This window comes from Leucoraja erinacea, chromosome 19 (genome assembly GCF_028641065.1).
Source record: "Leucoraja erinacea ecotype New England chromosome 19, Leri_hhj_1, whole genome shotgun sequence".
NCBI classification, from domain to species: domain Eukaryota; kingdom Metazoa; phylum Chordata; class Chondrichthyes; order Rajiformes; family Rajidae; genus Leucoraja; species Leucoraja erinaceus.
In genome coordinates, this window is record NC_073395.1 from 23,559,344 (window position 1) to 23,574,140 (window position 14,797).

The 14,797-nt window shown below is 40.0% G+C and overlaps 1 protein-coding gene across 2 annotated transcripts in view; it reads right to left on the reverse strand.

The window, feature by feature from the left end:
* The window catches only part of mon2 (MON2 homolog, regulator of endosome-to-Golgi trafficking), a 97,943-nt gene that overhangs the window by 48,146 nt on the left and 35,000 nt on the right, over positions 1-14,797 (reverse strand). For both annotated transcript variants that reach the window (XM_055650668.1, XM_055650667.1), the window contains exons 2-7: positions 11,561-11,624; positions 9,612-9,739; positions 8,564-8,695; positions 3,782-3,911; positions 820-917; positions 399-524 (exon numbers count right to left, since the gene is read on the reverse strand). In XM_055650668.1, the coding sequence (XP_055506643.1) occupies positions 399-524; positions 820-917; positions 3,782-3,911; positions 8,564-8,695; positions 9,612-9,739; positions 11,561-11,624 (678 nt within the window). The remainder of the gene's footprint in view (positions 1-398; positions 525-819; positions 918-3,781; positions 3,912-8,563; positions 8,696-9,611; positions 9,740-11,560; positions 11,625-14,797) is intronic.

Here is a 14,797-nt window from a genome sequence, read left to right on the forward strand (position 1 = left end):
ATGAAGGGCACTGTAGCTTGTCAACTAATTTCTCCATTAATCTCGTTGTTTTTAAAATTTGCTCCCTTTCAGAAATCTCTTCAGAATTGAAAGCTACCACACCCGACACAGCAAATTTACCAGGAGATTCTGCCCCCATCTACTGACTGGCAAATATTTCAAAGATCTTGCAATGATGAATTTTGCCATTTTACTGCATTTCAAACTATCATAAATTGATTCCCACATAAATTGTTACTGATATTTAGATCTTTTCAGTTCCTAGCTCCCTTGTGGTTTGGTGATTAATATTCAGATTTGCTTCAATTCTTAAGTTGACTTGGACACAAAACCTTGTAACTTCAGTTAAGTTACAACAACAAAGAGACGTTTGATATGCTGCTTGTTAGACACTTTACTTGCAAAAATACTCGTGGAAAGTCATTCAGAACAGACTCCAGCAATTCCAATCCAAATGTTCTGGTCATTTCAGTCATTCCCACCAACCAGTACGGTGCGTCTGCATTTACCAACTGGCATAAGTCCTGGAATATTAAATTTAATTAATTAGGCAGCTGATGTCAAAAGAGAGCTTGTGCAATAACTGAATAAAATTGCATTCGCAGCAGACAATAACAGAGATTCATTCTGCATGAATTAATAGATTTTTCTAATCTGGTCAGTGCTATAATCTTTATATGATATAAATAATCCCTAAATGATGAAGGCTAGTTATCGAATGCTGACATTAAGCACAATGCAATGCAGCTGACCATTTTACAGGACAAATCACATGAATCTCTGAGCTAACACTACAAAAAATTGCGCAGGAAGCGTTACCTGAAAGAGCATGTATGCATCTTTGGCACAGGGCCTCAGAGCACTGACTGTTCTTCTGTTGCTATTTCCTTGTACAGCAGGAGGGTGAGCGTCACCATCTGAAATAAACAAAATCAAACACTCATCAGGATGTGGGCTTTCAGTATTAATACAATCCTGTTGCCTCTTTCCAATCATTTTTTGATGTATTCATTTTGGCTATCTGAGCATTGTTGGCAAAGCAAATCTGCTCACTTTCTAATATATTTAATATATTTTTAATAATATAATTCAATATATTTTTTTACAGAGAGCGTGTGGATGATTTTTGGGCAAGCACTCAGACATGTTACTGCAAAATATTATATGGATTGAAGAAACAACTTGCAGATCAAATTGTGGGCAGCACAGTGGTGTAGCGGTAGAGCTGCTGCTTACAGTGCCAGAGATCTGGGATTTATCCTGACTCTGCTGTATGTGCAGAGTTTGCACATTCTCCATGTGAACGAGCCAGTTTTCTCCGGTGCTCTGGTTTCCTTCCACACTCCAACTATGTAAAATTGTAAACTGTCCCTGGTGTATAGGATAGTGTTGCTGTACGGGGTGATCGCTGGTCGGTGTGGAGTCAGTGAGCCAAAGAGCCCGTTTCCAAGCTGTATATCTAAAGCCTAAGTGTAAAAAGTATAAAGTCTAATCAAGATGGTTGACTATTTATTTGATCACTAGGCCTTATCGTCAAGCTCTTTTTCTTTTAATTAACTTACAAAACAGTGGAAAAAAACTTTCTGGCAATGATATCAGTCAAAGACATCATGCGTTAGTTTGCACAACCATGGATGGTAGAAAAGGTCTGATTTTGGTAAAAACTCAAAAGATGCTGAAATAAATGCAAGAACTACTTTTCAATAATATTTCCATTCAAGAATGGTCAGGCTGGGTGAAATTAGAATCAGTCAGAGCCATAGCGTTATACAAGCCCTTTCACCCAACCTGTCCAACCCGACCATGTTGGCATTCAGGCCTAGTCCCATTAACTGCATTTGGCTCATATCCCTCTTTTCTCCTTCTACCCCTACATCTATCCAAAAGTCGTAAATGTATCTGCTGCTGCAGCTTGCTTTGGCAGTTTGTTCCAGGTATAGACCACCCTTTGAGTGAAAAAGTTTCTCCTGAAGTCCCTCTTAAATCTCTCTCCTCTCAACTTGAGCCTATAGTTTTATAATCCCCTACTCTAGGAAAAAGAATGTGTGTTCACTTTATAATGCCTCTCATGATTTTTCATTACTTCAAAAGGGTCCTCTATGCTTTAAAGAAAAAAGTCTCAGCCTATCCAGCCTCTCTCTATTACCCTCTGGTTTATCTACACATTGCAGTTGGTTAACCTAGGTTTCTATTTAAGTATATTGCCAAGTGGCCATATTTCCAACTTGCAAACTGTTAAACAGTTGTAAGGACCGGAACCCTGTTGTCAATTGGAAAGACCTGCACAAATAATCAAAGGAATTCCGGGCAGTGGACCTTTGACTGCTGTAGACGTAGAACTTGCACATTGGCAGAAAGATGCTTGTGAAGTTCTCTGAGCCAGCATGGAGTTCCACACAATTAGCGTGTCCAGACACAGATCAAGACCAGGCAATCTTTAGACCTCTCCTTGCTGTATTTGGCCATATAACTGGATTTTGTTTACAATCAAATGAATTCAAGTATTGTGCAAAGTTAAAATGAAAATAAAGAGACCTTACTAATAGAACCCAGTGTTTAATCTGGACATTGATTTGCATGGCAGTTTCCCCAAAAAGGAATAAAAAATTCAAAATTCATCTCTGCCTGAAAGGGTTTAGTACTAAGATGTACCGATACAAATTTCATTTTGCAGAACATGGAAATGTTTTACTTAATTTGGGTAGTGAGGCTAAGGTTTATTGTTCACTGTCTGTGCTGTTTGTTCTTCATCTTTAGAAATGCATGGCCAACCATGGTATCCATGATCATACTTCTAACTGCCGGCATGATCTCCCGGTTGCTGGACACTTTAATTCTCCTTTCCCTTCCAACACAGACCTTTCTGTCTTCGGTCTCCTCCATTGTCAGAGTAAGGCTAAATGCAAATTGGAGAACAGCGTCTCATAGTTCGCTCGGGCAGCTTGCAGCCCAGTGGTATGAATATTGATTTCTCTCACTTCAAGTAGCCCCGGCATTCCCACTCTCTCTATCCCTCCCCCACCCAAGTCGCACAAGCTTCTCATTTTCACCCTACAAACAGCTTACAATGTCCTGTTTACTTTAGCATTGTTACTTTTTTGCTTATCGTTCCTTCACTGTTCTTTATCTCTCCACATCACCATCTGCAGTTCCTTCTTGCACATGGTGTCCATGTATACAGGTATAACATTTGTGGCCATCCAATTAGTCATCAATTCTCCAGAGGAGTGCAGAGTCCTGTTGGATCAAATGCTCATTATGCCCATTCCAGTATCTAGATGGAATGTTCGACTGGACACACTAGGACCAGTGGGTTGTGGCCGGTCGAGAGTAGCTGTCGCTGAACTCGGCCCTTCTTGTCCCGGAAGACCCGAGGATCCATTGGCAATGACGGTCACAGCGCCCACAGCCAACGAGCCGAGAAGTCCTGGCAGTTGGGCAGAGGAGAGGGAGTTGGGCGGAGGATAGTCCATGGAGAGACTGTTGGGCCAGGCTACTGAGAACATAGAGGGAACGGGGGGAGGGGGCAGTAACACCAACAACACAGTGACAAAGATTCTAGAGGAGCCTTTGCACAGAGGCACCAACATGACTTTAACAAGTTATTTTGTAACTTTTTTCAGTGACAGAAACATGGAGTCTCTTTTGTGTACTTCATGCATTGTATGCAAAAACAAAGAATTTCATCAAACGTGGGTACATGTGACAATAAATGAATCATTAAATATTTTCCCGTGATACAGGCAATGAGCAGTTCCAACCCATAAATATGTTAACCAACCTTTGTGTTGCGCATCTTCTGCGTCCAATCGCTCGAAGACAACTGTAACAACTTGGCGTACCGTTGCGGCCGCCGTATTATTGGTGATAGTGTCTTTGGTAAAATGCAGTCGAAAGCAGAGTACAATTGCCTGGAAGAAATTGCAAATGCAAATTTCAGAGTTTTAAGGAAAGGTAATCTACAAACATGTCATGCATATAAAATTAATAGAGATCTTGCTTGAATTGGAATGGTTATTGATATACGTATATCATTTCTAGGTCTAGGTTGAAGCTCAGGGGTGACCGCGCTTTTGCGGTTGCAGCACCTAAACTGTGGAATAGCATCCCGCTCCACATCAGAACTGCCCCCACCATCGACTCCCTTAAGTCACGACTCAAAACCTATTTCTACTCTCAAGCGTTTTTGAGCCCCTCTGAGGGGGGGGGGGGGAGGGGGGGGTAAACAGTTTAAAAATGTATGTATCATTAGGTCTGTCTACCGTTGTATGTATCAAATTAGTACCTGCACTGATGTGAAGCACTTTGGTTAACGTGAATTGTTTTTAAATGTGCTATACAAATAAATTTATTATCACTATTTCAAATTATTTCAAAGAATTCCCTAACAAAATACAATTTAAAAGTCATTATGGTGGGAATTGATTTGAAAATTTACGTGGAGAGAATCAATTTGAAAAATCAACACAATTAAATAAACAGATTGTTATTGCTGAAAAGCAAATGAAAGGTTATCAACATGAAACATTTGTCTGCTCTTCTTTACACAGATATTGCATGATTTACTGAATATTTCAAGCAATCTATTTTTATTTCAAGTTTCCATCATTGAATGAGACTGAATTCAATATGTTTAAAAAAGATAAATAGAAATTAATGGCTTAAGGAAAAGTATTAAAAAAATAATTGGCAGTCAACTATACCAAGAAAAAAATTATAGAAGCTAGAAATCTGAAAACTAAACAGAAAATACAAGAGCTAGGTTTTGAAAACGAATCACCTTGGATGGGTTTTTGCTGAATATCTAAAGTGTCACAGCACCAGTATTTTGAGTGATGACTCATTTCTCACATACATTTGCTATTAACATTATTAATAACTAAGTCAATTAAAAAATATAGACTTGGGAGGAAAAGATGATCAATAAATATTATATTGTGGCAGTCCCTGGGGTTTAGGCCACTCCTTGGGTCATCCCCCTCGGCTCTTGAGGAACAGGGACGATTGTCTGCCCACGGGGTTTCCCGGGTCCTGCTCACGGGCGTTCTGGTTTTTGCGATGATTCATTAAACGACTTCTGAACCTGTCTGGCCTTTTCCTGACCTCGTCCAGGCCACTACAACTGACTTCCCCCACAATATGAGTGCGCGTGTGTGATTTTTTTTTCTTGTAACAGTGAAGACAGCACTATACTGTCATTAAATAATTTAGATGGTACCCAAGGAGGACTTAGCCTCCTCCTCCGCCAAGTTGTGTATGGTCCCCGTTGACGGTGCCCGGGGAAGTTCATCCCGCCGACACGGGGCCAGATGGAGCAGCCTTCGGACGCTCTGCAACATCTTCGGCAGACGGTGGGCAAACTGGCGCCGGTGCCCACGTCTCGTCATGGATCCTTCCGTCCGCACGTTCCCTCTGCTCTGGAGGACTGCCAGTTCGTCTTCCTGCGTAGGGATGCTCATCGGGCAACACTCCAGCGGCCGTGCGAGGGTCCCTTCCGGGACTTGGAACATGGCTCGTCCGCTTTCGTCCTGGACATGGGGTGTCGGCATGAGACTGTTCCGGTTGCGCGGCTGAAGCTGGCGCATATTGACATTGATCGGCTGGCGCTGGTAGAGTGGCCCCGCAAGCGAGGACGCCTTCCCTCTAGGGTACCTCCTCCAGTGGCTGCTCTGTCCCCTGCACCTGTTGGCCGGTTGCCTGTTCCTGTGCTGGGCATGGTGTACACTCGGGCAGGTCGCCACTTGCGTCCTCCTGTCCGTTTCGTGCCTCTCGTTCTTGGGGAGGGGGGGGGGGTCCTGTGGCGATCCCTGGGGGTTAGGCCACTCCTTGGGTCATACCCCTCGGCTCTTGAGGGACAGGGACGATTGTCTGCCCAAGGGGTTTCCTGCTCACGAGCGTTCTGGTTTTTGCGATGATTCATTAAACAACCTTTTCCTGACCTCATCCAGGCCACTACAATATAACAGTTCAAGGGAAACAAATGGCTAAATGTGGGTATTAAAAATATAAACTATCGGTGACAAATCAATATAATATATCCCAATATTAGAACTATTTTTGCACATTTAATTTAAATATGTCAGAAATTAACAACTTGGAGACTTGCGTCAATATATTCAATTAGGTCAATTTACCTGGATCCATAGCCTTTCCTGTGGCCATCTTCTATGTTATAGGTTATATGGCGGCATGATGGCACAGCAGATGCTACCTCACAGCGAAAGATACCCACGTTCGATACCGACTATGGCTGCTGTTTGTACAGAGTTGGAATGTTCTCCTTATGACCGCGTGGGTTTCCCCCAGGAGCTCCAGCTTTCTCCCACTCTCCAAAGACGTACAGGTTTGTAGGTTAAATGGGCTTCTGTAAAATTTGTATGTTGTCCCTAGTGCGTAGGAAAGTGCTAGTGTACGGGGATTGCTGGTCGCACACTCAGTGGGCTGAAGGGTCTGTTTCCGTGCTGTATCTCTAAACTAAGCTAATAAATGCAGTCAGTCAGGCTGAAGTATGATTAGTCTGCATCTAGTTATGTTACACCTAATGAGAAGTCGCAGAGAAGATTTGAGGCACAAAATACTGAACATTTTCATTAGTGCCAACATCTGTTACCTTGTCGTCAATGGAAACGCAGTCAATAATTATACTTTAGGAAGTAATGTTTATTCTATACTTTAGAAAACATTTGTAGTAAGCTTTGAAAGGATAAGTGAAAAGAAGTTGTGCCAAACGTCGTTAAAATTTACAACTACTTCTGTACTAAGAATTTATTTCTGACAACATTCTCCATTTACAGGAAAAATGTGAAAAGAATGTGGATTTGACGGCAAACTGAAAACAATAAATGTAAGTCGGGTTAAAACCAAAATGATGTGCAGAGGACGGTGAGAAAATTTGGCTACCATGATCAGTATTCTCCGAGGCAAAATAATCTCATGCCCTGGAGAATATTTACCTGGACGATGGAATGGCAGAACAAGAATAGAAATTCTACAAACGTCAGAACTGTCCAATGATGCATCAAAGCAGACAGCATTTGAGGCTGAACTAGCCCTTACAAGCATCAGCTGCACTGCACTGCACTGCTGAATCAACAAACTTCTCAGGTAAAGATCACATGGAGCTATTTTCAGTTGTGACGGGATTGGCAATGCCCCAAGCTCCACATACGCCAACTGTAAACATAAGATCTTTGCCACCAGTCACATCATCGATTTAAAGGCTCACTAATTTAATCATAGTTCCATAGGAACTTGGACATGAGATCAATCTTAAATAAAACAGCAATACGGATTACAAAACATTGATTTTACACATGCAGCGAAAAGTTGCTACATATATTTTCTTTGAAACACTTAAAGATGCACCAATTTCTTATAACCGGGAGATTGAGGAAACAATTTGATCATATTAGCAAATGAAACAAAAAGTAGATGGCAGTGTTCCACTTACCTGCCTTCAATTTCACTTACTCCGCCCATCTGCCGATCAGAGACCCCTCATTTGCATCTACCGATCATTTGCCGGGCTTGTCCCACCCCGCCTCTCATTTCCAGCTTTCTCCTTCCTGCTCCCATCAGTTTGAAGGGGCCAGACCTGAAACATTGCCTGTCCATCCCCACCACAGATGCTGCCAGCATTCCTCCAGCTCTTTGTTTTTTGATCAAGATTCCTGGATCTGCAATTTCTCAGGTCTATATACCTTTTGGTATACCTATGGCTCAGCAAAGTCTTAAGCATGGATCGCATATGGAACAATTTACACAGGCTGGTTAGAATCATTGTTCATGCTCAATGAAGGAAAATAATTCCTCTTGCTTTCCATTCAAAAATGTTATGACCCGTCTCAATAAATTGACAGACACACAGAAAATGAACACCACACTCACATATTGAAATTCCAACAATATTGGTGTTCATAAGTTATAGGAGCAGAATTGGTCCATTCAGCCAATCAAGTCTATTCCTCCATTCAATTATGGCTAATGTATCTTTTGCTCTCAACATCATTCTTCTGCCTTCTCCCCATAGCCCATGTACTAGTCAAGAATCTATCAATTTCCGTCTTAAAAATATCCATTGGCCTCCGCAGCCTTCTGTGGTCATGAATTCCACCTATTTACCGAGATTTACAGAGATTCCTCCTCACCTCCTTTCTAATGGTACATCCTTTTACAGCCTCTGGTCCTAGACTCCCACTAGTGGAAATATCCTCTCCACATCCACTCTATCCAGGCCTTTCACTATTCGTAAGTTTCAATGAGGTCTCCCCTCATCCTAAACTGTTCTTTAAATTTTCATTAAATTGTCAGTTTATTGTTGGATATAATTTTCCACTGATATAATATTCTTGTCCAAACTTTTCACATTAAAATGAGGATTTATATCTACTGAAATAAGGGTTTCAAGAAAAATGTTAATCCCTCCAGGGTAGACCTATGGCTCAAGAAAATACAACATTGTGTAATTTCAAATATCTTTATGTTCATCATTTCACAAGATTATCAATTATTGAGCACCCTTCTTCTCTCAGTCCTATTTAAGAGCATGTGACAGTTCCTTTACCTTAGAGAGGAAATCATCGTGCACCACAGTGTTTGTTGTCAAAAGGACCAGGACTGTTTGAAGAAGCTTGAGTTCCTCCAGGCCATTTTCCATCAACTGCCACAGCATGTTAATGATATTCCCAGCTGCAGCCTATTGAACATACACCAACCAGATAGTGAGCAGTATATTCAGTTTTATGGCAAAGCACTTCTAGCAGCTAAAATAGATATAGAATATTAAGGAATTGAAAAGTTTCATAGCATCTTCTCATTTGCAATTTTTATTTTTACCATATTTTGTTGCAACTCAATACAGTTTCAAGAAATTATGTTAACATTGAGAGAATGTTGTCTGCAAAAGAAAGTTAAAACTGGAATTAAAACAAATACTGGAAATGTTTAACAGATCAAGTTACACCAGGAGGCTCTGTAATACTGGAATTCAGGAGAGAGCGTGTAGACTATAACATCAGGTCTCATGTGAAAGGCTTCACAGTCAAGGGATTTTTGCCTGTGCCAAAAGTGACGTGACAGGTCGTTAAAATAATAAATAATTCAAAAAGGTGGACACAGATGTTGTTTGCAATTTGTGGAGGCTGGGGCAGATTCTTTAAAAAAAAAAGCCACGAGGCATGTGAAGGAGAAAGCAATGGAAAATAGCTGAGATGGTAGACAAAAATGCTGGAGAAACTCAGCGGGTGAGGCAGCATCTATGGAGTGAAGGAACAGGTGGGGTTTCGGGTCGAGACTCTTCTTCAGAGTGATAGACAGATTCTACAACGTGAGAGAAAGCCAGAAAGGAGCATAAGTACGAGCGGACCAGATGCATTAACCATTTCATGCAATTTCTCAGTGAGGATTAAAGACTTCTGAAGACAACTATGCATTTCTACTTTGTTTCATAATCAATTGATCACAAGAAAATTCTGCCTTTAATAATTACAATTGTTTTGCATAACAGGGCGCCGCAAAGTCTCGTCATGAAATGCTTCTAGCTATTAAATGCAGCCAAACAAATTACTTTTTTGCAAGTATCTAATGATTTTTACAGTTGATTTTCAACATACCTCTGAAACTACCTCATGAGACATGAGCCTCTGAATTGCCGACAGACACAACTGAGCAATCTTGGGTTCCTTGGTTCCACATCCCATGAGCAATGGCTGGACAACCTCGGAGCTACTTTCCTTAAGTGCTGGTAATGGAATTGTTCACAATGAACGTTACTTAATGTAATAAGCAATTTATTCAGATTTCTTGTTAGCATTCATTTAGAGCTAGACCACAGATCCTAATACATAAATCAGAAGTGCAAAATTAAAGATGTCCAATAGAAACATGTAGTAAGCAGACCATTTTTATAGAGTTTGTTAGAAATTCCACCAGAAATCCATACTATACTGAAGGGTGTGTTAAACAAAAGTGTATGCTCCAACCTTTCAGCACGTTTTCCAGCAGAGTGGAGGTATGCATACAACAATGCCTCAAAACCGTGAGACTATTTGGGGCTTAATTTTGTGGTGGTTCTATTCAGGTAAGTTCTTTCAGAGTTTAGTTGTGTTTGGAAAATTTGGCTACCTTCAATTATTAAAATAAAATTTCAGTCAAGACATGCATCAATGCTTAGCCTCTAAAGTTCAAGTAACCTGAAAGGTGTTGATAACAACACATGTATATTCGAAGCTTGCTTGTTATCAGCAACACTCCACCGACCAATGCATTTCAGAAGTAACTGAAGTGGTCGGGATCTGCATATGCATTTTGAAACCTATGACTGACATTCTCAAAGCAAAGCAAATGAAATTATAAATTTTGCATGGGTGCCATATTTTGCTGGTGTGGGCGTTTGATCAGTTGAAAACTACATTTTTCCAAGGAGAAGATCTTCACGGGTGGTATTCTTTCATCTTTTAATGGTCAAAACATGTTTAAAATACAGTGCAGATTTGGCAAAAGGGGCACGACTATCCACATTTCATAACTGCATATTTCAAAGAGCAGAGTGTTTTTAATGCAGACTTTGTGGATTTTATCAAGAGTTTTGACACAATACAACATAGCAGACTGCTCAAAGGAGTAAAAACAAATACTAAATTGGATACAAAATTGGCAGGAAGTAAAAGGGAATGGTTTTATAACTAGAAGCGTGTCACCAGTAGGACCCCACAGAACTCCATACTTGGTAGACTCTAGTTTAAGTGCAGCATGTAATTCTGGTGGACATAAAATTCTGGAGTTACTCAGCGGGACAGGCAGCATCGCTGGAGAAAAGGAATGGGTGGCGTTTCGGTTCGAGACCCTGCTTCAGACTGAGAGCCAGGGTAAAGGTAAACGAGAGATATAGACAGCGATATAGAACAAAGAAATGAAAGATAAGCAAAAAAGTAACGATGATCAAGGAAATGTTAGGTGTGGGATAGATGAAACCGAGTTATGCAATGGAACTCAACAGGACGCCAGTGATGCTAGTACATTGACTAGGGTGGGGAGGGAAGGAGAGAGAGGGGATGCAAGGGTTACTTGAAGTTAGAGAAATCATAATTCATATCGCTGTAGGCTGCCCAAGCGAAATACGAGGTGCTGTTCCTCCATTGCATTTGGAGGAACAATCTGCGCAAATTGGAGGAACAGCAAGGATCGGAAAGTGTGATTGTGATTGTGTACTTGGAAGGAGGGTGAAAGTCAGGTTGCATTTGTTGACAGAAGAGCCTGTGCCCTCCAGTACAACCCATTTGGTTCTTTACGGAAATTATCTCTATTTTCTAAAACAATGGTTCAATATTAAATCTACGTTGAATTATTTTATGGGAGTCTATCAAATGTTCTAAAACCTGTGGTGCACTTGATGATATTCATTTTTAATCCAGTTGGCCTTATTGAGAAATTATAATGAAATTTAAGGCTGAAGCTAATACCTCTATGTTCAAAGATCTGCACATCACCTGTTACAAAATGGCATCTGATGTTTAGTAATCATTTTATTAAACTAAATATGCTTAACAAAGTTCACACCCACCTGCTAAAATATCTGTATTTCGAGCTGCTATGGTTTTAACCTTCACGATTCCCGATTCAGCAGCCTGGTAAAAACAGATAGAACAGAAGCTTATAAAATAGGTAGCTAATAATATAACCATTTCAGACATTCCATGTATTGTGTGTTGCATTATTCCCGTCAGTAGTTTTGACAGGATGCTAACCATCAGGTACAGACATTTAAGGCCTCCAAAGTCATAAGGGCCGAGAAGGGTAATGCTCGAGGGATGAGGAACGGTGTATTTGGCTCATCCCAAGGTTTACCCCACATATGTCAATATTTGTTATAACTTCACTATTATACATTTTTTTTGGTTGGTGAAAAGCGATCAATAAAATAATTTGATGACCATTTCATAGGTCTATCAAAATTTGTAACAGTTTTCAAAGATTCTGGTGCCTGCCTCTCAACAGTAATACAGTTAAGTCAAGTCAAGACAAGTCGAGAGAGTTTATTGTCATGTGTCCAAGATAGGACAATGAAATTCCTGCTTGCTGCAGATCAACAGAATATTGTAGGCATAAATACAGATCAGATCAGTGTGTCCATATTTGTTGGGATGCCATCCCCCACACATTTCTTTATGAAGTCTGTAGCGACTGTGGCGTATTCATTCAGGTCCGTTGCCCTGAAAATTGCCCAGTCTACAGACTCCAAACAGTCCTGGAGTTGTTCCTCGCCCCCATCCCCCCCGCCCAGCTCTGTACAGTCCTCACCTCTGGGTCTAGAGCCTTTTGGCAGACGATTCCCTAACTAATGCAAGTGTATATCCATGTTATAATAGATAGCACGCTGCAACAAAAATCCGAGCTCAAACTTTTATCCAGTGGGATTTAAGACTCCAGATTCCAAGCTGGGTATGTTGGGTTGGGAATCCACTGGTCATTGTCACCAGATATTGAAGGTTGAATCTCATGGCCTATCATAACAATAAATAATTTCATCCAACTCTGCTTTATATGTTACAGCCAATTATCAATCTGCACCACACTGCCTCCAATCATTAATTTATGCATTAACCTCTGAAATGGTACCTTGACAAATGCCTTTTGGATCCAAATACACTGCTAAATCTAAGCAGATTCCCATTCATTAATGCAACCTCGAAGAATGAGCAAAGAAAAACATATTGACTGAGCTGAATTAATTTAGCTTTCTTGATGCTGGAATCTTGAGCAAAACACAAAGAGCTGGAGAAACTCAGCAGGTCAGGCAACATCTGTGGAGGAAATGGACAAGTGACATTGACTCAAAATGTCTTCTGTCCATTCTCTCTACAGATGTTACCTAACCCACTGAGTTCTTCCAGAACTGTGTTTTGCTCTGCTTACCTAAATAATTGGTTATTTCCTCATATTATTGATTCTTGCCATCAATAGATGCAAACTAATTGACTTGTAGTTTCGTCTTCAGTCTTTCTCCTTTGTTGAACAAGGGAGTCACAATGGTCATTATTCAATCTTCTGGAACTGAGCAAACTTTGAAATATTTCGGCATGCCCAAATACTCTGCATTATAGCACAAACTAAACATTCCATGCTTTCGAATCTCAAGAAGAATCCAGACCCGAAACGGTGCCTAGCCTTTTCCTCCAGAGATGATGAGTTATTCTAGCACTGTATCTAGTCCATGCTCTTTACTACTTTCATTGTCACTCGGGTGTGCAGAACACTTTCTCTGTACCAGACGCTACAGTGCAGTGTTAATAATATGGCAAATTTGTAGAAAGGTTTCTTTTATCAACTAGATTTAACTGGATTAATTAACTACTGAAAATGTTATCTCCGAATGCAAAGATAATGATCATTACCTTCATTTCAGCAGCTTTCATTTTCTGAAAGCAATAATAAATTGTATTTATTTATTTATTTATTAGTTATTTATTTCGGACAGAATAAAAGGGTAAAAAGCAAACGTGAAACAGCATACAAAAAACAAAACACAAATATTTATAAAGTGTCATAAACAATATCTATAAATAAATAAAATCATATGTGTCCGAAAAGGAGCAGGAAGAAGCCAAAGCTTATTAATTCCCACCCCTTATTCAACTGCTTGTAATTATCTCATACAAATTTAGCAGCTATATGTACACCATATGTACACCAGCCACTATATGTACACCAAATTATTTACATTTGAACACTAATCAAATATTTACAAAGCCATACAAAAAAGAAAAAAAGAAAAAGAAAAGAAAAAACCTGCAAATACTATACAGTATCTTAGTCATATTTACAACCCATCACTCTATAATCACCCTTCCCAATACAATCAGTATAACAAATATCACAATCACCTATCCTCATCCCAATATCCTTTTAAACATTTTTGTACATCTTTTTAAACTGAATTATGCTTGTGCTAAGTTTTATCTCCTGTTCCAGACCATTCCACAAATTCACACCACAGATTGCTATGCACATACTTTTAAGAGTTGTTCTGACATTGAGTTTTTAAAATTATGTTCCCCTCTCAAATTATACCCACCCTGTCTTTCCATAAACAGTTTTTGTATATTTCTTGGAAGTAAATTATTTCTTGCTTTGTACATGATTTGCGCAGTCTTAAATTTAACCAGATCAGTGAACTTCAGTGTATGTGACTTTAAGAATAATAAATTGGTATGTTCAAGATATCCAACGTTATTGATAATTCTTATTGCTCTTTTTTGTAATGTGCATAATGGCTGTAGGTTGGTTTTGTAGGTGTTACCCCATATCTCCACACAGTAACTCAGATATGGCAATATGAGTGTATTATACAAAGTATGTAATGATTTGTGGTCCAGAATGTGTCTTGAAGATCAAAGCCTCAAATAAAACAAGAAGCTAAATTTCTACTGGCAGTGACTTCCTGTGTGCTTCCGAGACAGACGACTTAAAACACAGGCTTCTCAAAGCACTGGAAACTACCAATAACATTCTGCAGAGTCTTCCAAATCCACTATCACGATAAGCCATTCGATTGGTCTGTGGTCAACAGGGAAATTGTGGGCCGAAGCGTCTGTTCCTGTGGTGTATCAGTGGTGTTCAATGCCTCTCCCTGCTATCACCCACAGCTCTAATTATATTGAAAAATCTTTTCTGATGGGCAATTTATACCCGTCTTATGCCCGATACTAGACTCCCACAACAAAAGCATTCTACTCCAAACTCCTTTAGCTCCCCGAGAGCCAAAGGAAAACCTTAAGTTATTCTCAAAGCTCATGAAAAA